Source organism: Lissotriton vulgaris, chromosome 10 (assembly GCF_964263255.1).
Source record: "Lissotriton vulgaris chromosome 10, aLisVul1.2, whole genome shotgun sequence".
Classification (NCBI taxonomy): Eukaryota; Metazoa; Chordata; class Amphibia; order Caudata; family Salamandridae; genus Lissotriton; species Lissotriton vulgaris.
This window is the reverse complement of record NC_141698.1, coordinates 162,236,609-162,264,536: the sequence shown is the minus strand read 5'-3', so window position 1 is coordinate 162,264,536 and position 27,928 is coordinate 162,236,609. Positions and strand designations below refer to the sequence as shown.

General features: G+C 45.8%; 1 protein-coding gene across 1 annotated transcript in view; it reads right to left on the bottom strand.

The window, feature by feature from the left end:
• Positions 1-27,928, bottom strand: part of VPS35L (VPS35 endosomal protein sorting factor like) — a 495,721-nt gene that overhangs the window by 270,570 nt on the left and 197,223 nt on the right. The window contains exons 21-23 of the mRNA XM_086940786.1: positions 25,105-25,190; positions 23,791-23,871; positions 591-654 (exon numbers count right to left, since the gene is read on the bottom strand). Coding sequence (XP_086796912.1) covers positions 591-654; positions 23,791-23,871; positions 25,105-25,190 — 231 coding nt within the window. The remainder of the gene's footprint in view (positions 1-590; positions 655-23,790; positions 23,872-25,104; positions 25,191-27,928) is intronic.

Here is a 27,928-nt window from a genome sequence, read left to right as displayed (position 1 = left end):
TTGAAAACAATGCGATCTCTAAACTAAGATACATTTTCCTCCACTATCTGCCTTGTTGAATTTAGTGTGCTGCTATTTTAATACCCATGTTCACAACAGCCTTTTGTGGATATATGGAGTGGCACCATTTCTGTGAAATGGCGATATGACCTTAACTAGCAATGAAAAGAGCTGAAAGACTAAAGGTATCACTACAAAGTGCTGAAATTAAATGTTTGACCGAACACAGGAATAAAATGGAAATATTCTGTGCCCATTGGCAACATCAGTCTTGCTAAAGCATGGCTGTCGGGGCACTATATTCCTTAATCCAGTAATCCGGGTTTGGCATCTAAATCTGAATATTAAAGACCATGCAATTGGAAAAGGAACTGAAATACCACAATACACTGATTGTACCATGTCATGAAAAGTTTAAAGAAGAACACTGAAAATATAGGCCTAACAATTCAGTAAGGACGTGTGGTGGACAAATTATAATTTAGCAATGTTTAAAATGCTTTTATGTATACCCCTGTTTTCAATGCCTGTTCTATTAAGCATTCCAGCATTGCCCTTTATTGTAGTATACTACTCCATACACCACTCACCATTTTGATGAAGCCGTTGATAAGAATGGCCAGCATTCTCTTTTCATCCTCGAGCGTCAATGCGCTGCAACAGAAATGCCCAAATCTTATTTAATCTCTTGTTTAATCTTATTTGAATAAATGCCCAAATCTTATTTAATCAAACCTTTTTATTACGATAGAGCAGGTAAAAAATAAACAAAATAAAAAAGATTTAAGTGGAAACTACAAACAAAATACCTATATATTCTGTAAACAGCCAAAACACATGGTCCCTACCACTCCAAGCATCTCATTTATTTATTTATTTATTTATTTATTTAATTTATATAGCGCGTTATAACCACCGGGGCCTCTAAGCGCTGCTTAGAGTCATTTGACTTATTCATTCCTGTAGGAGGGTGGCTTAATATATGGTGTTCACTTATGTAAGTGTAGCACCTTGCACTAATCCAGACAACACTTCTGGCGATTTTAGTGGTCTTAGACAAGCTTAGAAAGTTCTCTTATGTCATAGCTGTGGAGAGCAGCCTTCAGGCTTAGTCACGGAGTGTAAAGCAGCTGGTTTTTACCAAATTACAATCTTATTGGTATAGATTCAATCAATCAGCCTTGAGACCCTCACCCGTGAGGGTCTCAAGGCTCTGGAGGGTGGGGGGCTTGCGGTGGTGCAGCTCCGGTTCAGCCGAAGAGCCAGGTCTTGAGGCTCTTCCTGAAGGTGTGCAGAGTAGGGGAGCGTCTGATGTTGACAAGGAGCTCGTTTCAGGCGTTGGCCGGGATGTAAGAGAAGGCTCTTCCACCCGCTTTAGTTCTGCGGATGTGGTGAGTTTCTGCCAGGTCTAGGTCGGCAGAGCGGAGGTTTTCTTTGGGTACATGAAAGGAGACTTTTGCTGAGGTATTAGGGTCCGATGTGGAAGGATTGGTAGGCGTGGGTGAGTAGCTTGAAGGTTACTCTCTTCTTGATAGGGAGCCAGCAGTGGTCTTGCAGGTGTTGGGTGATGTGCTCATGTCGTGGGAAGCCGAGCACGAGTCTGGCTGCGGTGTTCTGAATGGTCTGGAGTTTGTGTGGCAGGGATTTGTTGATTCTAGCGTAGAGGGCGTTTCCTTAGTCCAGTCTGCTAATTATGAGCGTGTAGGTGACTGTCTTTCTGGCTTCGGTGGGCATCCACTTGAAGGTCTTGCGGAGGATGTTGAAGCAGGTGGAGGCGACGGCGTGGATCTCTCGGGTCATGGTGAGGGAGGAGTAGAGTATGATGCTGAGGTTCCGGTCATGGTCCGTGGGTGGGAGCAGAGGTGCAGGGTCCGATAACTTCTGTCTTCTCTGAGTTGAGTTTCAGACAGCTGCTGCTCATCCAAGCTGTGAAGTCTTTCATTCCATCTTGGAAGCGGAGTCTGGTAGTTTTGGGATCCTTCGTGAGGGAGAGGATGAGCTGGGTGTTGTTGGCGTAGGATACAATGCTGAGTCCATGGTGTCAGACGATGGCGGCAAAGGGGGCCATGTAGATGTTGAAGAGCGTGGGACTGAGCAGTGACCCTTGTGGTACTCAGCAATTGATCTCTGTGGATTTAGGGAGGAAAGGCGGGAGTCTCATCCTTTGATATCTGCCGGCGAGGAAGGAGAGGAGACAGTAGAGGGCGGTTCCCTGTTTTACGGCGTCGTGGAGTCTGGCTGCGAGGGTGCGGAGGGAGAAGGCATAGAAGGCTGCGGAGAGGTCGAGCAGGATGAGGCCTGCGCTGTGAACTTGGTCAAGGAGCACATAGATGTATTCTGCGGTGGCAAGGAGGTCAGTCTCTGTGCTGTGGTTGCTGTGGAATCAGGATTGGGAGAGGTAGAGGATGGAGATCTCTTCGATTAGGTTTGTCAGCTCGGTGTTGACAATTTGTTAGGTAACTTTGACTGCGAAGGGAAGGAGAGAGATGGGTCGGTGTGATTAAGTGAAAAAGAACCACACAGTGTATTTATGAAAATATGTATTTATTATAAGACACTCACTAACATATACACATATCTCCTACCTAGAGATATACACAATGCGCGCAATACTTTGTAAAGAAATACACAGTGATCGCGGGGTGGGGGGGGGCAAACCATATACTAAATAGTGGTATGCTAACAACGACTCAAGTCCAGACTATACCTAAGAGATGTAGAAGTACTGGGGACCCAAGGAACCACCCGAGGTTAGTAACCAGGAACCCCATGGAAGCCGTGTGCAGAGTGGGAACACGACTGTGTGCTCAATTCAAGTCACTGGGTAAGCCACGGTTGCAATTTTAGAGAAGGACCCTTCCTAGTGGACCTGAAGAAACCCTGTCGAAGGCAGAAGGTTGGAGAGCCACTCCCCTCCCAGTGGATACCCTAGGAACCAGGATACCTACACCAGGGAATCCGGGTGCATAGGTGTGAAGTGGCGTCGAAAACCGAAGTTGAACTCTTGGAGGACTTCAGGAAGATGCCGCTGGCAAAAAAGTGGAAAGTGCCCGGGGGAATCCAAGGCTGGATTCAAGAATAGTAGAACCTGGAAACACTGGTGTGACAAGGAATGGTGAACGAGCTGTCCCACATCGGATGGCAAAATCCAGAGGGTCGGTGTCCAGCAGGAGCACCAACAAGCCTTGGCAACGGCAACACGTGGCAGAAGAGGAAATGGTGCGGTGTCGGGACTAGCAAGGTCCAACAGACTCACCACATGCAAGGGAATCAGAGTAGGCCCGAGCAAGCAGGCGAGCCCACTGAAGTTGAAGAAGACCCTCAACAGGGACCAAAGATCTCTGGAGACAAGTGTCGTCCTGTCTTGGCAATGGGCAGCCGAAGCGGTGCACAAGGATGCCCTGGGTACCCCAGTACCATATACCAGGGACTTTTAAGGGTACACCTGTAACCAATCTGGGATGTACCCAATTACTCACCATAACCAATTTAAGGGAGAGAGCACAGAGACTCGGGTCCTGATGAGCAGGGTCCCAGTCAGAAACAGCACAATACCATCCAAAACATGGGGGTAACTATAAAAAGCAGATCCTACTTCCCTACACAACCTAACACCCCCAAACAAAAGGAGATGAGACTAACCTTGTCAAGTTGAGTCTCCTTTTTCAAAGTGGAAATATCTGGAGAGTCCATCTGCATTGCCATGGTTACTCCCATGTCTATGTTACACTGTACAGCCTATCCCCTGTAGGGAAATGGACCCCATCAAAAGTTTGGGGGTTTCACCCTTCACCTGTTCAAGCCATAAGAGGGGCTTGTGGTCTGTCTGAACAATGAAGTCGGTGCCAAACAGGTACGGCCTCAGCTTCTTCAAGGCCCAGACCACACAAAGGCTTCCCTCTCAATGGCTGACCAACGTTTCTCCCTGGGGTCAACCTTCTGCTTATAAAAGATACTGGTTGATAGTGGCCCTCTGCATTTAGTTGTGATAACACAGCCCCTACCCCCATCTCCGATGCATATATCTGGACAATGGAAGTTTTAGAGCGGTCAGAACTTTGCAGGATGAGAGCAGTGGACATGGCCTGCTTTAAGTCATCAAATGCATTTTGACAGCTTACTGTCCACTGAACTTTCTTGGGCATTTTCTTAGATGTAAGATCATTCAGGGGAGTCACTATGGCCCAATATCCCTTGACCGGTCTTCTGTAGTACCCAGTCAGGCCCAAGAAAGCTCTAACCTGAGTCTGGGTAGTGGGAGCAATCCAGTCCACAATGGTCTGGAATTTGCTCTCCAATGGTTCAACCTGGCCTCCACCTCCTACCAGGTGGCCCAAGTACACAACCTTGTTCTGCCCTATCTGACACTTGGTGGCGTTGATCGTGAGGCCAGCTTTTTGCAGGGCCCCCAGAACCTTTCTGAGGTTGACTATATGATCGTCCCAGGTGGAGCTAAAGACAGCTTTATCATCAAGACATGCTGAACTATAGTCTACTAGGCATGTGAGAACTTTGTTCACCAACCTCTGAAATGTGGCAGGTGCATATGTCAGACCAAAGGGCATCACAATGGGCATCACAATAAATTGATAATGCCCACCAGGGGTTGAAAATGCTGTTTTTGGCTTGGCATCCTCAGCTAGTTTGATTTGCCAGTAGCCAGCAGTCAGGTCAAATGTACTCAGAAACGTGGCTGAGGTCAAAATATCTATAAGTTCATCTGCCCATGGAATAGGATGGGCATCAGTCCTAATGACTGGATTGAAGCCTCTGTAGTCCACACAAAACCTCATCTCTCTTTTTCCACCCTTGCTGTGAGGTTTTGGCACACGGTCTACTGGACTAGCCCTGGGGCTATCTGAAGGCTCAATGACCACCAATTCCAGCATCTTTTGGACATCTGCCCTGATGCAATGCTGTCTGTAGATTTTACTCTTTACAGGCAGGCTGTTACCGGTGTCCACTTCATTGGTACACCAGGTGGTCTGACTGGGTGTCAGGGGGAACATGTGTCTGTACTGATTGGGGACTTGCCAACAATCAGCTTGCTGTTGGTCAGTGAGGCTGCCTGCCAAGGCTACTCCATCCACTGACCCATCATCAAGGTTCTGAGAGAGAAGAGCAGAGAGACAGTCCATGGAGGATTTCAGGAAGATGCCACTGGCAAAGTAGGTTAAAGTGTCCGGTGGAATCCAAGCCTGGATTCAAGAAGAGTATAACCTGTAAGCAGAGGGGACAGAGGCTAGGTCACTCAGGAGCGACCAGGGGGCTAGGGAGTGGTGTGCCCCCCAATGTCGGCTGTTGCAGGGGAGTTGACAGTGCACTGGTTTCTGCAGCTACGTGGACAAGGTGACACAGAGGACATCCAGGAATGGTGAACTAGCTGACCCACATCGGCTAGTGTCGGTGTCTAGCAGGAGCATCAACAGGCCTTGGCAATACATGGCAGAAGAGGAAAAGATGCAGTGTCGGGACCAGCAAGGTTCAAGAGACGCACTACGTGCAAGTGAACTGGAGTAGGCCCAGTGCTAGCAGGGGAGGCCACTGGAGTTGAAGACCCTCGACAAAGCCTGAGGATTACAGGAGATAGGAGTCGCCCAGCCTTAGCAACAGCCAGCTGACACAGTGCATAGGGATGCAGTTCCGGTCGTGTCGACGAGGGATACTGGCTGCTGACTCAGTCTGAAGATAGTGCAGGCTTTGAGGAAGCTGGAGAACAGTCAACTGAGTTACCAACCCAGTGGAAGACCAGGATCAGCAAGCGGTCAGCTGTGTTGCGGTGCCTGTGGATGCTGGAGAGTGACTTCTTCATTCCAAGGGAGATACCTTCAGGTGTCTCTGAATGTCCACAAGAAACGGAAGGGGTCTGTACGGAGCACAGACACTGACGTTTCAGTGGGTTTGCAGAATTTAGAGAACAGACGGAGTCTTCCTGGTTGCAGTCTCAGTTCTAAAGACTGAGTCCGATGCCATCAGTCCGACGTGGTCTGCACAACTCGGTCAGGATGTCCAGACGGTTGAAGAGGATGCAGAGTTTGATTTGAACAGAAGCCTACGACGAATCTAGGGACCCACCCTCGGGTAAGCCCTTATGTACCCTAAGGAAAGGGTTGGGACGATTAAGTGGTGCCTCCCAGAGGAGGGGCGGGATGATACTCCCATGTCCTTAGTCCAGTTTTGTGCCAGAACTGGGAGCCAACGGCTCCCTGAACTGGTTTGAGCAGGAGTATGCAAGGAGGGGACCAAATGTGCCCTTCAAGCAGTCTTATTGGCACTGGCAAGTGCCCCCACCCTGTTCCAATACATTAAACCTTGTCCGGAAGGCGGTCACACCTCCCTGTGACAGGATACCTATTGTTCTGCCTTCCCCTGCTCAAGTTTGGCTCAGCAGCCGGAGGGCAGAATCGTGTCTCAGGTCGGCAGCAGCCCTAGCTTGCAGTCCGATTTTAGAAGGCTGGTACAAGGAGCACTGAGGGCCTCCCGGAGATTTACAGTGCCTGGAATCATACCTCCCACACCGCTCTGGGGGGGGGGGGGGGGGGGGGGGGGGGGTTGGGGGCTTGGGGGATATGATTCCATATGACCGGGTTTGTTACAGCCAATTTAGAGATGGTCATTGGGTATTGACGCATGGCCACTCATATAGCGTAATGGCTGATGCACTTATAAACCGCTAGCACCACTTATGACAGATTTAGGATTCCCGATTTCTGGGATCACTGCACTAAAAACCTATAAGTTACCCCTAAAGCAGGCCTTTTCAAACCCAAAGGCAGGGTGCTCAGTTCTAAGTGTGATGGTGCCTCTGCATGAGCACAACATCCCTTCAACATTCGGAGTCCATTCTCCTGGGTTATAAGTGCATCAACCATTTACATAAATAGAATGGACATGCGTCATTACGCAATGACCATCTCTAAACTGGCTGTAACGAACCAGGTCATGTTTGGTATCAAACATGTTGGAATCATACCCCCCACACCGTAAACAGTGTGGGGATATGATTCAATGCATTGCACTGCTCCTCCAGGAGGCCTTTCAGAACCAAACAGCAAGCTAGGTTCTGCCCTCATGCTGCCAAGCTTGAGCAAGGGAATGCAGGACAATAGATATCCTGCAAAGGGGATGTGTAACCACCTCCAAGACAGGGTTTAGTGTATTTGGGCAGGATGGGAGCGCTTGCAAGCGCCAGTCAGCCTGATTTAAAGGCCCATTTGGTGCCTTCCTGGCATAGTCCTGTTCAAACCAGCCCAGGGAGCCGTCGGCTCCCGCTCTGGCACGAAACTGGACAAAAGACATAGAGGTATCCTTCCCGCTGTCCGGCTCCTCCCCTGGGAGGTACCAATGAAGCGTTCAGAGCCTTTCCTTAGGGTACTTAAGGGCTTACCTGTAGGTGTGCCTCTAGATTCACCCTGGGTTTTGATTCTCATCAAGCTCCACGTCTTCTTCAACCACCTGTACATCCTGACAGAGTAGTTTTGACCGCGTTGGACTGACTGCATCAGCCTTCGCTTTGGGACAGACACTGGAACCAGGAAGACTCCATCTCCCCCTGATATCTTCGTTCCGCAAGTCTGCTACAAAGTCAGTGTCCGTGCTCCATACAGGCCCTTTCCAGCTCCTGTGGACATCCAAAGACACCCGAAGGAAACTCACTTTAAGTGAAGGACTCGCTCCCCTGCATCCGCAGGCACCACAACACAGCTGACCAATTGCTGCTCCTGGTCTTCCACCGGATCGGTAACACAGGTGACGGTCCTAGAGTTTCCTCAAGGCCTGCACTGCATTCAGAATAAGTCTGCAGCTAGTATACCTTGTCGACACAACCGGAGCAGCATCCTTATGCACCGCGTCGGCTGGCCGTTACTAAGGCTGGGCGATTCTCGTCTCCAGAGATCTTCGGTTCCGGTCAACTTCAGTGGGCTCCCCTGATTGGTCGGGCCTAAGCTGAGTCACTTGCACTTAGTGAGTTGCATGAACCATGCTGGTCCCGACACCGTACCTTGTCATCTTCTGCCATGTGTTGCCGTTGCCAAGGCCTGTTGGTGCTCCGGTTGGACACTGACCCTCTGGATATCGAAATCCAGTGTGGGACAACTCGTTCACCGTTCCTGGTCGTCTTCCACATCGCCTAGTCCACGCAGTTGCAGAAAAAAGGCCACAGTCAACTCTCCTGCAACAGCCAACATTGGTGGGTACACAACTCCTGCGTCATGGTCACCCCTGCGTGACCTAGACTCTGTTCCCTCTGCTTGCAGGTTCTCCTCTTCTTGAATCCAGGCTTGGAATCCACCTGACACTTCCAACTTCTTCGCCAGCTGCATCTCCCTCAAATCCTCCACTGACTCTGACTGCAGTTTCCGATGCCACTTAGAATCTATGCACCCAGCTTCCCTGGTGTAGGTATCCTGGTACCTAGGGTATCCATGGGTAGAGTTGCTCTTCAACCTTCTGTCTATCACAGGGTTCAGGGTCCACTGGGAATGGTCCATCTGCTTTAAAAATTGCAACCGCAACTTACCAATTGACTTAAGTTAACCAAGCGGTCGTGTTCTTAATCTGCACACAGCTTCCGTGGGGTTTCTGGTTACTTACTTCGGGTGGTTCCTTGGGGCCCCAGCACTTCTACGTCTTCTGGGTACAGTCTTGGCTTGGGTCTATTTCATTTATTTATTTCGTGTTTTCGATAGCGCGTACATGACCGTGCAAGGGGTATCAGAGCGCTTTGCATCCGTGTATCAACAATAGCACCATTTGGAAGCATAGATTGCAATTTACAAACTCTATACCACAGTATACTTCAGGGAAGTGTATAAACAAAATAATGAATCAACAATTAAATCAGCAATTGAGTTAGTAACAATCGCATTTAGTTACACCACTACATGCGAGAGGCTGGCGGATACCTGGAGGCAAACATGGAAAGATTTGATCCATAGGTACTGCTGCAAGGTCTTATTGTAGACATCTTCTCATATAGAATAATTTTGCTTCCTTTTTTAATGCAGCAATGGATGGAATTCTTCTAATGCTAGGGGGGAGTGCTTTCCAAATTTGTGGTGCTGCTCCAGAGAACGCTCGGTCATAAGTTCTTTTCTTACAAAAACGAGCAGGCTTCAGAAGTAGATTGTCTTTGCTCCTGGTGCTTCTGTTTCCTCCTGAAAGCGTGATTATCTGGCAATGAAAACTGGTGTTTCATGGTTCGCATACCTCCATATTTTAGTATATGGTTTGCCCCCCCCCCCTACATACCGGTTTTCTTTACTAAGTATTGTGTGCATTTCGTACATCTCTGGGTAGGAGATATTGTAGTATTCTCACCCCATCCCAATATGGCTTTAGAAAAGGCCTTGGTACTATAGAACAATGTATTAACCTGAACCTTCTAATTGGAAAATACACCAAGGCCAAACCGGGATCTCTGTACCTGTGTTTTGCGGATCTTTCTAGCGCCTTCGATCTGGTTGACCACACTTTGTTGTGGTCAACCTTATTGGGTATGGGTGCCCCCCCCTGCTATTATCCACTTCTTAGCTAGACTTTATTCCAACCTATCGGCCCAAATTCGTTAAGGACCAGCGGGGGAGTGCACAAGAAAGATCAAGGTAAGATCTGGCATCCGACAGGGATGTGTTTTGGCCCCGTTGCTTTTCTCGCTCTTTATTAATTCAGTCGAGCAAGATTTAAAGAAAATCCAAGCTGATGCCCCTCAAGCAGGAGGTCTTCCTATACCGGTATTACTCTATGCCGACGATACTGTTTTACTCTCCAGGACCCCCATAGGCCTTCAAAAATTGATGAATGGTTTTTACGATTTTATCCAGGGGAAGAAACTTAAAATTAACAATTCTAAAACTTTTGTTATGGTGTGTGGCAAAAAGGTTAAACATCTTAAACCCTTTTATTTTAAGGAAAACCGCATTGAGACTGTTGATAATTTTTGTTATCTGGGCGTTACTTTTAATAACAGAGGTTCCTGGGTCCCAGAACAAACTAATGTTAAAGCAAGAATGGGGAAAGCCTCCCTAGGCGTCTTTCGCTTTGCTTCAAAAGTGGGAAGCCACCGTATCATAGATATGATGAATATATACAAACATAGATGTACATCGGTAGCATTGTACGGTTCCGGGGTTTGGGGACATTGTAATGTAAGGGCCTTGCAAATTGCGGAAAATATGTTCCTCAAACGGTTGCTTTGCCTCCCACCCTCGGCATCCACTGTCTTAACGCACATGGAATTAGATCTGGACTATTTAGCTGACCTAATCGAACTGAGGCCACTGTTGGTCTGGAAATCCATTTTTACCAAGTTTGAAACTGCCTTTACTAAAGACATTATCAAGGACTGTCTACTTCTAGAAAAAGTCTCTAACATTCCTTGGCTAAAATATGTGATTTCAACTGTTAAGGATCTGTTTGATATGGATGTGAGTAAAGATCCTGTATGTATTAATTCTCTGACCAAACAGGAGGTAAAAAATGAATTTTTGCGGGTCAAAACCGATTTGCGGAAAACTGCAACAAAAGAGTATTCTACTCATGTTTTTTATTATTCCCTTAAAGATGATGTTTCTGGTATACCTATGTATCTTAATGCCATTAGTAGATGGTCTAATCAATTTGTACTCTCAAGACTGAGACTAGGCATTGTACATAATTTGGTTGCTTTTCCTACAATGAAATGCTATTCTGTTACCCCTTGTCCGTGTGACGGTTTAACTAAACAAAGCACACTGCACTTTCTCCTACTCTGCCCTTTGTACAAAGCTCAGCGCATTTATTATCTTAAACCTATGTTTCTGAAATATTCTACGTATACCACAGGAAATGCAATGAAGTTATTATTTTCACTTGCGAGCCCAGATTTATGTTTCTTTACTGCTACCTTTATTCTAAAATCTATCACAGCAAGACAAAGTATGGTTTTCCCTTAATTTATGTACAAGAATCTTTACATTTTATGCTAAACCTTCTTGCCCAACCGTATGATCTGTACTTCCCCTGGTGTTGTAACTTTGTATGTGCAATGTTTTATTCTGTATACTTTTATGATGTTTTTTAAAACAATCGAATAAAGTTTAAGAAACGTATGTGTTAGTGTCTTAAAATGTATACATATTTTTATAAATACACTGTGTGGTTCCTTTTCACTTAATCTGTACTAATGAGATTACCCTCTGGTAAAACAAGCTGCCTTACACTCCTTCTGGACTAAGCCTGAAGGCTGCTCTCCACAGCTACTACTTAGAGAGCTTTCTAAGGTTGTAGAAGACTACTAAAATCACCATAAGGGGCGTCTGGATTAGTGCAGGGTGCTACACTTATATAAGTGAGCACCATAGACTACACACGCTTCTCACATTGGTGGCAGGGGAAGGACTCAAGTCTGCATTGTTTTACCAGGTAATATTGGTTTGGATTAATTGAAAAACATCACTAATATTAAGCACATACAATACAGCTTAGAATAAGTAAGTTCTGCTGAACTTAGGGTTGGGTAGTTAACCCCTTCCCTGCTCATGACGAGCTGAGCTCGTCATGAGGCACAGTGGAGCTGTGCTGATGACGAGCTGAGCTCGTCATAAATAATGTCAAATAGCAATTTCCAGCACAGGCTGGAAATTGCCTTAGCAGCCAAGGTGTTAAGGGTCTAGCACAACCCTTTCTCCAACCTTTGAGTGTTTAGTTTACACTAGGATAGGTAGGTGCAAAAACCACACTACACTTAGTAACCATGTCTTTAGTTTGGGATACTAGTGCACCCCAGTCTTCTAGATACAGTGGCCTCAAGTTCCAAGAACTGAGGACCACGTTTACTGCTAGAAAGTTGAATACAGGTAGCAATCCAACAACCTAGATGATCTCCAGAACCTTGACAGGTTAGGGGAATCAGGACAAAATGGGTGGGGAGGGTCCAGAAAATGGGACAGCAGGGGTAACCCCGAGTGGCCTTAATTCTGAGCTTGATCAAGAGGAGTCTGAAGTCTCCCCCTTGATGATACAGGGAATAGTGCAGATGGCAGAGAGGGTGTCCCTATAAGTAGGTCCTCCTTTATTCCTCCTGGGAGGGTTCAAAGCAGATTGAGGAGATCTAGGTCTCCCTCTGCCGAGTCCAATACTTCAGGAAGTTCCATAGGGACCTTAATCTCTAACCAGAGTAAGGACTCCTTGGAAAGGTAACACCATCTGATTAAGCTTGAGAAGGTTAGACTCCAACTCAGTTGAGGCCAGTTAGCCATTGACAGGGAGGTCCTGTAAGTCCAAAAAGCTAGGAAAAAGCTGGGACTATAATCCCATGGTGGCAGCCCTAGTGTCCCTAGAGGCATGACATTTTTTTTATACTAGGAACCTGAGCAGGACAGTCCCTCCTTAACAGGGTGGGGGGGGGGGTGGATGACATCCAGAAATGGATCACTCCATTAGAGAGCACCTGTAAAGTTCATACGGTCCCTCAAGGGCAGTGGGCAGCTATCCCCTGGCCCTCCTTTGCTAACCAAGGTATAGATAAGCTCTTCACTGTTAGAGAGGAGGATGCTGGCAATTATTCAGTTCTGAAGAGGGCATTCATGGATTGGTTTGGCTTCACCACTTAACAGTATAGGATTCAGTTCAGAGACAACCAGAAGGCACACACCCCGGACTGGGTAGATTATTGACAGAGCTATAAAGGCTCTGTAAGGCTGGCTTTCAAGGAAGCAAGGTACAGGACTATAAAGGAATGTAGAATTTGATTATGAGGGAGTGCCTCCTTAATAACGGTCAGAGCCACCTTTTGCACCAGTACCTTGTGGACTCTGATCTGACCTCTCCCCAAGAATGGAGAAATAAGGCAGACAAATGGGTCCGCATCAGGGTTAAGCAGAAAATCTATGGTAATAGAGGTGACCAGAAGAAGCAAGATTCTTCTAAATCCCTGGATAAGGGTAGGGACACAGGTAAAGATAAAAAAAGAGTCTTGACAAGGGACCCAACAAAAACCCGCATCTGGGGCTGAGACCCAAAATTTCCAGAAAGGCAAAAAGAAACTTTGGTGTTACATTTGTATGGTAAAGACCCATTGGTCAAGGGATGCTGACTGTCCAAAGGCCAAGGAAAGTCCTAAAACCACTGCCCCAAGGCACTTGCTCCCCCTAGCACAAGTACAAGTGGTAGTATAGCAACCAAGGGATTAGTGGGGTTAACCCTGGGTTCTGAGATGGGTTCTCACATAGTCAGAACTCCAGCTCCGACTGTTCTAGTGTTTGATTGTGGCATAGACCTTGCCACCTTACTGGTAAGTCCCACTAACATGGGCAAGTGTAGGCAAAACCCTTTGATCAATGGAAAAGAAGCAATGGCTTACAGGGACACAGGGACCAATGTGAATATGGTGACAGACAAACTTGTGTCCCTTGAACAGATCACCCTTGGACAAGTGTAAGAAGTCACTAATGCTAGCAATGTCAGGACTGACCATTTCTTGGAATTTGTGAATCTCAGCTGTGGAGGGGTAACTGGACCTAAGAGGGTTGTGGTATTTCCAGACGTACCTGTAGATTGTCTGTTGGGAAATGATCCAGAATCTTCAGGTTGGTCTGAAGAAGAGTTCAGGACTCATGCAGAGATGATGGGCATCTCTGCCACTGTCTTTGCTGCGCTGTCACCAGGGCTCAGGCCAAACAGCTATGCACTGAAAAGGCACTGGATCATGGAACAATGGACCAGGTGCCTCCCAAGAGAAGCAGAAAGGGTAAGGCTTTATCCTCCTCACAAACTCCCAGTGAAGACCATTTCCTGAGAGAGATGATCTCAGCGCCTGTGAAGGTACTGTCCCAGAGGAACTTGGGCTTGACCACGTAGAGTTCTTGTGGCCAGAAGGCCCTTCCAGGGGAGACCTGAGTTTGGAGCAGCAAACCTGCCCCTCTCTTGAACGCCTCAGAATGCAAGCTACTGCAGAGGAAGCAGGGAATATCAGTGGGTCCCATAGGATCTATTGGGAAGATGGGCTTCTGTACTCTGACGGTAGAGACGCCAAGCCTGGTGCCACCAGGAGGCTGGGGATACCCCAGAGGTTTCCTCCACTCCCTAGGCACACAATAGGCTTGTCCCTCATTTTCTCTGGCCCCATATGTCTGAAGGCACAAATGAGTTTTGTTGCTCCTGTGCCACTTGCCAAGCCAGTGGTAAGTCAGGTGTCACCATAAAGGCCCCCTTAATTCCACTTTCAGTGGTTGGGGTCCCCTTTGAAAGGGTAGTGATTGCCATTGTTGGTCACTTGAACCCTACAACAGCATCTGGGCACAGGTAGATCCTAGAGGTGGTGGACCATGCCACTAGGTACCCAGAAGATATTCCACTTAGAACCAGTACAGCTTCTGTACTGGCCACGGCCCTCCTGGGAATCTTTTCCAGGGTGGGCTTCCCTAAAGAGGTCTTAACAAACAGAGGTACACACCTCATGTCTAGTTATATCACTGCCATGTGGAAAGAGTGCTGAGTAAACTACAAGTTTACCACACCCTACCATCCACAGTGCAATGGGCTTGTTGAAAGTTTCAACAAGACCATAAAGGGTATGATTATGGGTATGATTATGGGACTCCCAGAAAAAGCCTAGGCGAAAATGTCTTACTACCCTGCCTTCTCTTTGCCTACACAGTTTCCTCAGAAGGGGGTTGGCTACAACCCATTTGAACTTCTGTGTTGACATCCAGTTAGGGGGTCCATTGTGTCTAGTGAAGGAAGGCTGGGAGCAACCTCTAAAGCCTCCTAAACTGGAGATTGTAGACTAATTCCATGGCCTGCGTTCACGCTTGGCTGAGTACATGAAGAAGGCCAGCCAAGAACTTCCAAAAGCTTGGCATGACCAAAAGGTTGTCCTAACTGTTTATGAGCCAGGACAGAGAGTGTGAGTGTTGGAGCCTGTGGCTCCAGCAGCTCTCCAAGACAAGTGGAGTGGCACCCACACTACCCTTGAACAAAAAAGTGAGGTCACCTACCCGGTGGACCTAGGTACTCCATAGGGTACTTCATGTGAACAGTCTGAAACCTTTTGTGGACAGGGCTGATATGGGCTTGTTAATTGCAACTGATGAGGGACAGGAGGAAGAGAGTGACCTCAATGAACAACAGCAAGCTGATTGTAGGCAAGTCCTCAATCAGTACAGACACTCCCTGAGACCCAGCCAAACCACCTTGTGTACCCATGAAGTGGACACAGGTGACAGCCTGCTGTCAAGAGTAAAATCTAATGACAGCCTGACTATGTCAGGGATTGCATCAGGACAGAGGTCCAAAAGATGCTGGGATTGGGGATCATTGAGCTTTTGGATAGCACCTGGGCTAGTCCAATAGTCCTTGTGCCAAAACCTTACACCAAGGGTGGAAAAAGAGAGATGAGGTTTTGAATGGACTACAGAGGACTCAATGCAGTCATTAGGACTGATGCCCATCCTATTCCAAGGGCAGATGAACTTATAGATACTTTGGCCTCAGCCAAGTTTCTGAGTACATTTGACCTGGCTTCTGGCAAATCAGACTAGCTGAGGAAACAAAGCAAAAACAGCATTTTCAACCTCTAGCGGGCATTATCAATTTATTGTAATGCCCTTTGCTCTGACAAATGTACCTGTCACATTTCCGAGGTTGGTGAACAAAGTTCTCACGTGCCTGGAAGACTGTAGTGCATCATGTCCAGATGATATAGCCGTCTTTAGCTCCACCTGGGAGGATCACCTGGTCCACCTCAGAAAGTTTCTGGAGGCCCTGCAAAAACTAGCCTCACTATCAAGGCCACCAAGTGCCAGATAGGGCTGTGGAAGGTTGTGTATTCGGCCACCTGGTAGATGGAGGCTAGGATCAACCACTGGAGAGCAAGATCCAGACCATAGTGGACAGGGTTGCTCCCACTACCCATACTCCGGTCAGAGCTTTCTTGGGCATGACTGGGTACTACAGAAGATCGGTCAAGGGATATTGGGCCATAGTGACTCCCCTGAATGATCTTACATCTAAGAAAATGCCCAAGAAAGTTCAGTGGACAGTAAGCTGTCAAAAGGCATTTGATGGCCTAAAGTACATGCTACCATCCTGCAAAGTCCTGACCACTCTAAAACTTTCATTGTCCAGACAGATGCATCTGAGATAGGGGTAGGGGCTGTGTTATCACAACTGAATGCAGAGGGTAAGGATCAACTAGTAGCTTTTATCAGCAGGAGGTTGACCCAGAGAGAGAGAAACACTGGTCAGTCATTGAGAGGGAAGTCTTAGCTGTGGTCGGGCCTTGAAGAAGCTGAGGCAATACCCGTTTGGCCCTCACTTCATTGTTCAGACAGACCACAAGCCCCTCTTAAGGATTAAACAGATGAAGGGTGAAACCTCCAAACTTCTGATGTGGTCCATTTCCCTACAGGAGATGGACTATGCAGTGGAACTTAGACCTGGGAGTAACAATGCCAATGCGGATGGACTCTCCAGATATTTCCACATGGAAAATGAAGACGGCTACTGGTACATCAATATAAGTCCCTAGTACATGGTATTGAAGTACCTAGGGCATAGGTACACCAGAGGTCTCCTGTGGGATGCAGCATGCATTATGCCACCCATGAGAGACCTTTCAAATTTTGACTACGGGCCTGCCATTGCAGCCTGTGTAAGCTGGTGCTAGCACCACTTACTACGGATATAGGATTCCCTATATTTAGGTTCACTGCACTAACAACCTATAAGTCCCACCTAAAGCAGGCCTTTTCAATCCTGAAGGCAGGGTGCCCAGTTCTAAGTGTGAGGGTGCCTCTGCATTAGCACAACACCCCTATAACCTTCGGAGTCCATTCTATTGGGTTGTAAGTGCATCAGCCATTTAGATACATCGAGTGGCCATGCATCATTACGCGATGACCATCTCTAAACTTGCTGTAACAAACCTCGTCATGTTTGGTATCAAACATGTTGGAATCATACCCCCACATGGGAGGTATGATTCCATGCACTGTAAAGCTCCTCCGGGAGGCCCTTAGTGCTCCCCGTACAAGTATTTCAGAACCCGTTAGCAAGCTAGGGCTGCTGCCGACCTGAGACATGGTTCTGCCCTCCTGCTACTGAGCCAATTTTTAGCAGGGGAAGGCATGACAATAGTAACCCTGTCACGGGGAGGTGTTTGGTGTATTGGGGCAGGGTGGAAGCGCCTGCAAGCGCCAGTCAGTCCGCTTGAAGGGCACATTTTGTGCCCTCCTTGCATAGTCCAGTTCAAACCAGCTCAGGGTGCCGTTGTTTCCCGCTCTGGCACGAAACTGGACAAAGGATATGGGAGTATCCTCCCCACTTCCCGGACCCTCCTCTGGGACGAACCATTGAAGCGGCCTAACCCTTTCCTTAGGGTACTTAAGGGACTACCTGTAGGTGGGTCTCTAGATTCGTTGTGTGATTCGATTCAGATCAAGCTCCTCATCTTCTTCAACTGTTTGAGCATCCTGACTGAGTCGTACAGACCGCGTCGGACTGACCGCATCAGACTTCGTCTTGGGACCGAGACTGCAACCAGAAAGACTCCTCCTGCCCCTGATCTCTTTGTTCCGCAAGCCTGCTGCACTGTCAATGTCCATGCTCCATACCTACCCTTTCCAGGTCCTGTGGACATCCAAAGACACCCGAATGAATCTCCCTTGGAGTGAAGCACTCACTCCCCTGCATCCACAGGCACCGCAACACAGCTGACCGATTGCTGCTCCTGGTCTTCCACCGGGTCGGTAACACAGATGACGGTCCTATAACTTCCTCGAGGCCTGCACTGCCTTTTGACAGAGTCTGCAGCCAGTATCCCTCGTCAACGCGACCAGAACCGTATCCTTGTGCACTGTGTGGCTGGCCGTTGCCAAGACTGGGTGACTCTTGTCTCCAGAGATCTTCAGGCCCTCTAGAAGGGTCTTCTTTAACTACAGTGGGCTTGGGACCTATGCTGATTCACTTGCACTTAGTGAGTCTCCTGGACCTTGCTGGTCCTGACACTGTACCTTATCATCTTTTGCCACCCGTTGCCAAAGCCTGTTGATGCTCCTGCCGGACACGGACCCTTTGGATATCGACATCCGACATGGGACAGCCCGTTCATCATTTCTGGTCATTCTCTGTGACGCATGGTCCACATAGCTGTAGAAACAAGGGCACTGTCCACTTCTTTGCCAGCAGCATCTTCCTGAAGTCCTCCATGGACTCAGATGGCGGTTTTTGACGCCACTTCGCACCTATGCACCTGGCTTCCCTGGTGTAGGTATCCTGGTTCCTAGGGTATCCATGGGTGGGGTGGCTCTCGAAACTTCTGTATTTCACTGAGTTCCTTCAGGGTCCACTGGGACGGGTCCAGCTGTTTTTAAAATTCTAACTGCGACTTACCCATTGACTTGAGTTGAACACGCCGTTTCCAAACTTCACATGGCTTCCGTGGGGTTCCTGGTTACTTACCTTGGGCGGTTGCCAGGGCGATGGCGGTGGGCAATCGTCCTTTACACAGGTGCCCCAGTGCTGGGCTTGGACAAGGTGGACGTTATTGAGTGCTTCGGTGAAGGGCAGAAGTGGTTCATAGGAGGACGCCGCAGGCTGAAGCACATCTGTCAGGAAGTTAGTACTGACTGCCACTGAAGGGAGCTCAAGGCCAAAGACCTGAGCTGCCCTTCGCAACACCACAGCATAGGACGGCCCCTCCTCCGTAGCCACAGTAGGGGGAAAAAGCAAGCCAATGTTTGGAGAAGTGTCCAGACCACTGGCGTCACCCAGGTCCTCTATCTAGTCCAGTTCTTGCAGCTGGTCTGCTAAAGGGTCCAGCGACCCCTCCCAGTCTTCATCACCACCTTCCGGCAGTACGGAACACCAGGGATGAACAGGGGAACAAAAGTACCCTCAGACATCGACTGACGTCAGTCCAGCTCCATCTCGGTGCTGAGGATGGGGCCGGCGCAGGCAGGAGGCACGACCGGTGCCTGGGCGTCGCCACCAGGGAAGGTCGCGTAAGATCGACCAGCGTCGATCCAGACCCAGGCCTGGATCCACAAGGTCCCTTCGGCGCCGGAGCCGCCGGCATTAATGGCCTAGGCCCCCCTAACGGATCTGCTGGTCCCGAAGGCGCAGTTGCGGAGTTTGGCTGCCCTGAGAAGAGGTGAAAGGCCCTGTAAAGCATACTAAGTTGGGATGGAGACGCTCCGGCTCCCCAAAACGGGGGGGGGGGGGTTTGGCACAATCATCCCTGAAGTAGGCACCGTAGGGGAGCATTCGAGCTCCAAATCCCACGTTGCGTCATCTGACCAATGGGGAGAAGGCGTAGAGCGCCAGTGCTTCTTCGCCTTCTTCTTGGACTTACCCGAAGAACTCTAAGATTTGGAATGCGATGAGGTGTGGGGGCTCCGCAAGCAGTCCCAAGACCTTCCCCTCGAACAAAACCAGGAGCAATGAGGAGCCGACAGGCAAGCCTCCAATCGCTTTCGTAATTGCTCCAGCAAAGACTTTGTATTCATGACCAGGCAGTCTGACCACAATTTCGGGTTGTGGTATTGCTCCAAACACCACAGACACACAAGGTGCGGATCTGTCACAGAAATCAGCTGATGACAGGAGTCGCATGGCTTGAACCCAGTCTGGCGTTGGGACATCCCTCGCACACCAGGATTCGAAAGACTCTAAAAGAAGTCGACAAAATGCTAAAGTTAGGCAAAAAGTGACTATGGGGTAGCTCTTTCTGGAACTGCACAGGCTGGCACGGAAAAAGAAAGAACTGATGTCAGCGCGCAGGGGGGCGCCTATGTAGACACCGCAACGTCATCCTGGCAACCACGAAGCAGACGACTGATGCGGAGTTGACCGACGCCACCTACCGACATGCAGGGGTAATGCTAAGAAAAAATTCTCCGGATCCAGTCAGACGTCTGGGGGTAATTTTAAGGTAAGGAATCTATATCGAACAGTCTCTTTCAGATTAAAGAAGTTTTGTCTGAGGAAGTAGCAGGTAGACACCGCTTCCACACACCATCAGATTCCTCAAATTCCTATTAAGTTATTTCAGGAAAACAATGGGGGAGGTAGTGCCACAGTGCAGCCATCTAGATCAGTGGATAGTCCCCTATCAGTCCTCTAATGACTTTCATGCATTTGTCCTGTCTAAATATGTCAGATTTTAGTTGGACTTCAATGATTGTATACCACCCTAAGAGAGGGTGAGTTTAACATCTCAGATGCATTTTGCAGCTCTTCTAACAAGTGAGCGAACAAAAAAATAGCCTTGCACAGTTGAGAATTCTCAATCCGGAAGATAAAGTTAAGAGATGCTTTTCTAAATATTGTTACTTCTTCTCCATCTTATTCTTATTGGGTACTGCACTACTCACAAATTGAGAGTTGAAGCCTCTGCTTGCCAACCCTTTGTGAACGATGGGCCATATTTGCAGTACTATATTTTAAAAGCTGAACACAGGCTTGTCCTTTTTTCTTTTATTTGACCCAGCAACATTCCACAATAGATTTTGCAGCCATGACATTATTCTAGTATATTTGTTTCTCCTCGTGTTCCAAGATCAATTTTGTCGATCAAAATTAAAATGTTAATGTCGCGCTTAAAAATATAATCTTCTCACCCATTTCAAGATAATGCATACCTATTTTTGTGCATACATTTTAGCGCAGCATAGTGACAGATTAAGCCTGTGCAAAACATTTAAATTACTTAGTTTTTTACAAACTGGATGTCAAGATGATTTTCGAGTTCTACATGATATCTATGTGCATCTGCTTATTATGTCACTGGACAAAACTGACTGTGAACCTCCATATTTTATCAAAATAATTGCTAGACTCTGCAGCTGCATTCATCCCACCACTGCCATCACTCCACTGAGGGAACACAATGGAAAAGGAGACAGACTGATTTCTAGTTTACTGCAGTGCGAAGCAAATCAACTACTGTTATGTAATCATGTTATGTGTTGATAAGGTTCGAGTGTTCCTAGGATTCAACCCCTACACTAACACTACAATGACAGTGACCTTGTTGTTGCCACTGTCCCACATAGTTGGAATGAAAAGACGAAAATGGTTGGTGTGAAAGCTACCAAACTTAAAATCCAGAGAATTTTCTCTTTCGTACAATTGGGTATCATCTACATATAGATGGGTGGTCACTAAACATCTCCTAAGATCAGAGTGCACAGAAGAACCACGTACGTTCTTTTAAAGTTGACACAGACTTTGAGGTTTGCAAAGTCAAAAGGGACAGGTGGGGACCTAGAATTATCAATTTGTAGGGTGACCACATTTTTGAGTGGGGATCATTCCAGATAGATGATGGCAAGCCATGACTAGAGCACATAGGAAGAAGAGTGTGTCATGTCCATCTGAGATGGAGGCATGTGGGGAGAGTCATGCCCTTGGGGGAAATCGAGGAAAACACATGATGGCAGATGGCACTGTAGACCGCGTGCAGAAACAGGAGACTATACATGGAAAGGATATTTGGATTGAGCTTGTGTTGGATGATATGATAGCAGATTCCACAACTACACAATAGAGGTTTTCTTTACCTTGGACTCCCTGCCTAGTGTACACAAAATCGTTAAGCAATTCAAAACAATACTGCACTTCTTACGATAAGGTTGTCTGCTAACCCTACCATTAGTCAACACCTTTCTGCCCTCAACTAACTTCTAGTTGCCAAGTGGTCGATCTTTAAGGCTTTGTGCATCTGTCACATTGCGCTCCAAAAATGGGGCCTGTTTTTCTTCATCAAATCTCTATCTGTAGAGGCGCCATTGACAATGTTGGTATCACTTATATCGCTGGCATGAGGGTGTAAATTGACTTCACACATTTATTGGGCGCTAACAGATGAGCTACCGAGAATAATACCAAAAGCCTGTGGAGGTGGGAAGAAGCCTTGGAGGAACCCCTACTGTCGCTTCAAAAGCATGGCTAAAACTGATTCAATATAATTACAAACACCAGGTGTATCTCTCACTTAAAATCTTGCATACTATTTAGAATACGTGGACAGACAGATGTGCCTGGTGTGGGAGCCCTGTGGCAGATTTTATGCATGTGGTGTGGCAGTGCCCATCTCTAACACAATACTGGGAGAGCATAGTAGAGAGCCTCAATAGGGCTACTGGTTGGGACCTGCGACCCACACCACCTATGGTTCTATTGGGCCTGATATCGATGCCGGAGAACAAGATACTAAGCAGGACATTTCTTCAACTGGGATTCTTGCTTGCAAAAGGCCGTATTGCATGTAAATTCATGGGGACTACTTCCACAAGGTACTCCGACTGACTCCACGATATGTCAGAATGGGCAGTGGCACAATAAGTGCTGAAAAAACATGTACAATAGGGTTAAAAAATAGGAGATAATCTGGTTGCATTGGTGGCAATGCTGGCTGACTAGAGGGAAACCCCAGGACCTGGTGTGTATGCAGAGGGAAGGGTGAGCGGAGAACAGGCATCGTAACCTAGAATGAGTTAGTTTGTGGGCAGGTGAAGGAAGATGGCCAGTAGGACACCCTGTTGGGGTTGAGCCCATCAGAAATTAGAGATTACATATATGTATAAACTAGTTTAGCATTGCAGCTCTCCCATTGGGGGGACCGAGTGAACTGTTCACAGTTACGGGGGACCGTAGGGCTCACAATATCTGTTCTGTTTCATTGACTATAGGTGGCGTTTTATATTTTATCAGGGCACGACGGGAGCAGCGAAGGGGGGAAGAAAGATGGGAAATTGTTACTATTGATGTCTTTCTTTTTCTAATTTCAATATATGTGGAAATGCTGATGCTCTAAATGGTTGTTTTTTTAATTTATTTAGTGTAAACCAATAAAGAGACTACAAAAAAATAATCTCTCCATATGTTTGTTATAGAACCTTAGGTTCTTCTCTAACCATCCACCTCCTGGAGGGAAAGAATAGGAGGTCACTCCTTCCCATTTTGTGGCTGCTAATCTATGAGAGATTCACCCACAAGACTTTCCAGATTGATTCCAACCTCGCATGCTTTCAGAAAAAAAAACTTAAAACCTACCTGTTCCCTCACTAGCGCCAGCTGCTACCTTCCCTGGCTAACTGATAGTGCCAGGATCACCTGTTAGGGTAACAGAACTCGCCAAAACAGTTTAATGCACCAAATTATGATAACTAAGGAGTTAACCTTCTGATCACAGAATAATTGTTTGATATGGTGCTTATGTGCATCAGTTAGTCCTTAAATAGTGAGTATAACCACTAACCCACACCAATGTGCTGCTTTTTAATTGCCAAGTCTTGAAAAAAGCTATGATTGTGGCCACTGAGACATCCCATTAGTCCCATGCAAATTTAAGTTCTCTGGCATTTTTGTATTCCAGTTCTAGCACGGTCATAAAAGATTTCCCTTCAGATTGATTAAAGTGAATATGTGGCTGAAAAAATCAAAAGTACACTTCAACCAACTTTCACTTAGTCTCAATAAAGTTACATATGCACTAAGTATGACCAGTAGGTGGAGTTTAAATGTAAACAATATTTGACACCATCAATGTAATTTTCTGAACAGAAGTGCTATTTACAAATATTTTGAATAGTACAGTTAGGATTAACATATATAACATGAATGAGTAGAAAAACGTATTGATAGAAACCCTCCTTGTGAGATATAAAACATACTTTAACATGAGTGCACAATAAGAAACAACTTTGGGATACAGAACCATAATCTGAACCAGACAACGTTCCACATTTTCTAGATCATGCAAAACCACATAATAATGTAATATTTTGGTTCATAATTTGATCTTACTTTACAGAGTCATGCATGGTCTTACAAACATGCAGTAGAGCGTTTAGTATCACAGGATCCTTGGTCAATTCTTGCTGATTTCTGTAAAATATAATGCATGAATTATGCTTTCAGAGTAACATTTTATGCAAAAGAACTCCTAACAACATTTGTACTTGAAAAAAGAGAATGGGGCGCAGTATACCAACTACACGAATATTAGAGCAATCATTATAAACATGTAAATTCTGCCAAAAACCTGTGGGATCAGTCAGACATTTCATACCAATGACAAAAATGCTTCTACATGGACAGACCTTCAGTTAACCAATACAATGGACTAATTAAAGGCATATTCTTGCTCTTTGGCAACGTCCTGCCACAATATAAGCAGGATTGCAGCAGGCACCTAATAATCTTTTTGGAAGGACAACTGCCTTTTTTATGGTTTTCGGTTCCAACTTTGGTTGGCCTTCTATACTTGTAACAATTACTCTTTACACAGAAAAAATATCCCTGAGGTATTGGAGAAAAGCCTTGTGTGAATACCTTTGGCCCATAGGGAAGCAAACTGCCTAGTTAGAGCTTCTTAATAAAGAATAAAAAACACTGCCCTCACAACTCAATATTTTAAACAGTAGCAAGTCTACGCGACCATGCCTCGGATTACAACATGCTTGCCCCTCTCTGTACAAACAGTGATAATATAGGGTGGGCCTTTGTGGATGAACCATGGAAGCCTTTGGGAAAACACTGCCACCCAATTACGTATCTATACAAATTTTAGAAAATATCTTCCCAAAGGTTGCAGGTGGCTGATACACACATATGGTGTGATTAAGATACCACTGTCTTCTCTATTGGTTATGTATCTTTTGTAGCATTCTTTGTATCTCATGGCTGTATTTCAAGTTTAAGAATGCAGAAGTGGATTCATCATTAAACTAAACTGTTACATAAAACTTTATAAAGGCATGCTGCAAAGACTAATTAGGTTACACCTGGGTCTTTCAAGTTCTTAATGAAAAACACTACAGAAGATAAATGAAAATGCCCTTTGGCCGTGCTGGCAGCACAATTTTACATCAAATTAATATTTCTTTACATGCACTACAGCTGAAACTGTAATTGGCGACTGGGAATACATTCACAGCAATACAAATACATCTCCCTCTCAAAAATAATTTTACATTTTTCAAGCCTAAGCTACAAAGAATATCTTCCGAATGCCATTGGGCACATGAAGCAGTATGTTAGTTTTCATCCAAAAGCCTTCACTGGTAGGCTTTGATTTTCCAGGCAGCACTTCAATTCATTAGAATACATTATACTTGCCTGATGAAAGCTTCCATTATACACTTGCAGACCTCCACCCTCACAGTCTCCTTCTGGAACATGTCCAAGAAAGGTAAGAATTTCTCCTAAAAAAAAAAAAAGACATTTTGTGTCAGGAAATGAATTAATTCTAAATACCATGCTTTACTGTGAGTAGTCCTTTGAAAAAAAAGAAATGTGCAATAAATACATGTGTTCATGGAAATTGTTCAGTTCATGGGCCAAACAAGTGTGCCTTTTAATTAATGCAAATGTATATCCTCTCTTCGAGGTGTGTGCTTCCCAACATGTGCACTTATGCAGTTGCGATATATATTTATGTATAGAGGCATTCTTTCCCAAACTCAGCCCCGTCAACATGATTGTTTTTTCCTGCAGGTATAAGGGTCAGACTAATTGAAATGAGGGCTCCCGATGCAGTGGCATATTGCAAAATGATGGGGCCCCCTGCAGAATGTAAATAGTAGCCCTTCTGTCTCACATACCACACAGATTTTCATAGGCCTTGGGCTGCATGGGGGCAACTGAAGGGTTGGGGTCCCCATCCATCGTAGGGGTTGCGGGAGTATATATTACACCCCTGCAAACAACACTTTAGTAGTGAATAACATACTAACAAGGGATAAACTGATGTTTAAGCGAGGTGTGGGGTAGTGCAGCATGCATTTGTACGTATGGCCCAGATATAAAATTATAATTCTATACCTCCAAAGTATGCTAGTCGTTGCATTGCTCTGCATTGATTTTGTATAATTCTTTAAACTGTGGGTACCCAAGCTCTTACTTAATTTTTCATTGCTTCTTTTGCTTGCTTTTGGTCTTCCTGGACTGTTCATTCATCATCATTATAGAGAGAACCATTTTTAGGATTCTTTAAATTTGGTGAGGGCTTGACTGTTTGCATGACAAATGTTTGGGAGTTCTACAGCCTCTGGTTAGCTATGTGGAGTATGCGTCTCATTCTCTCGCTCGTGAAAATTAGGGTATGTTTGGCCTGCGCCTCCTTTAGGCTACGTGATGGTAAATCATGAAAGGAAGTTACGGCTCTACTGTTGTGAAAGTATTGAGAAGTTTACTCAACAATGATTGTGCTTGTGGGTTTAAATCTGATTTGCAATGTCATGTGTAGCTATTGCTTTTCCACGTGAAATTGAGTAGGGAAGGCAAATGTAAGTCTAATACCAAGCTTTTAAATTTTTTTGCAGTTTGGTAGTTTTGCCTTTAGACAAGGCCAAACCATAGAATGTAGACATGGTTATGTATATGGTGCTAGTTTTTGTTTCAAATTATTCCATTAGCCCATGGGCTGGTGGCCGCACAGATTGTGAAACCCTCAAGACACCACTATAATGGTCCCAAATCAGACAGTTACTTCTGAGATCTTTCAACCCTGGTGATACATTGGGCCCATCCAAGAGATCAGGATGCGCTATGTGCTATCCAAGAGACCAGGATGTAAGTACAGATATAATTTAAGAAACTGCCAGGGGATGGGGAGGGTGTAGCAAGTTATGACAGCCTACTAATAAAAGAATCTTGGACAAGCTAGGTGACTACAAGTTTATGGATGCATTCTTGTTTTTAATCAAAGAAGAGAATTGCTTCAAACAGACCAAGGACAGGAGAACCAGAGCAAAGAACACTGAAACCAACAAGAGTGCAGATGGGTAAAGAAAATAAGATATGGAATTTGGTGAATAGTATGCAACACACTCAAAGTAATACAATAAAGAAAAGTGAAGTCCAAATGTACAAATTGAATGTAGAGGGTGACCCTAGGAAAAAATAAATTATTTAAAAGCAGAACAACATTGGAAATGGGCACAGAACAATTAAATGCAATCGTTGATTCAAGAAAAAGGGAATTTTAAGCTAAATAATACACAGAAGCCAACAAGGCAAGGTTCTTGCATGGCCCCAGACTATAATGTGCACAGGTAGAAACAGACCACAACATATGCAAATTATGTAGAGGGCATAGCACTTCCGGTAATAAGGATTGTTACATTGTACCCTCTCGCACTGAACAACTCCACAATGATTGGGGACCTGCACAGATCTTGATAAATGTCAACCAAATACAAGATTGTGCAAAACGAGTTAAGGTAGCATGTTTCTTTACTGGCTGAGTGTGTCCCCATATCATCTCCTCTCTTGAAAATATGTCCCCATTTACCTATATAAGATGTGGAGCACTCAATTATCAAAGACTGCCTTCCAAACTCTTTTTGATCATTTTAAAAGCAAGTGAAAAAGGGCAATGAACCTCTCTGAGGAGATAATCCTAATGACACAGTAACAGACTGATAGTCTTTTAGGTCCTGCTAGGAAAAGGTTGTCAACATTTCCAAATATATAGTATTTTCCTCTTACCTTGCCTTTGCCTCTTTTTCATTCTGACATTGGTTGACCTTTTTGCACTTTCTCTGTTCCCCATTCATTTCAAACTTAGCTTTTAATCCATCTCAAACAGTTCCTTAATGCGGACTGGGAAATAAGATTGGTGACCGAATGCCAACGAAAAACTCAAAATCAATTTGTCTTAGTTTTCTACCAAGACAAATAAGATGGCTTTAGGAAAACTGGATAGTCTTTGACCACCATGAAAAACCCTTTGCCCATCTTACTCTGCAATGAATGCTAATTTCTTTCTGCAGCCTTCATCGTTATTTGATCTTGAAATATCCAACAGTCCTCCAACTCCAATTCTGAAGTGCAAGTGAGGTACAGCTTTGATTTCCAAGGACAGATCCACCTATTGCCAGCCTGTTTTTCTTTATAAAACTGCCAATCTTCAGTACAGTCAGGGAGGAAGTGGTCTGAG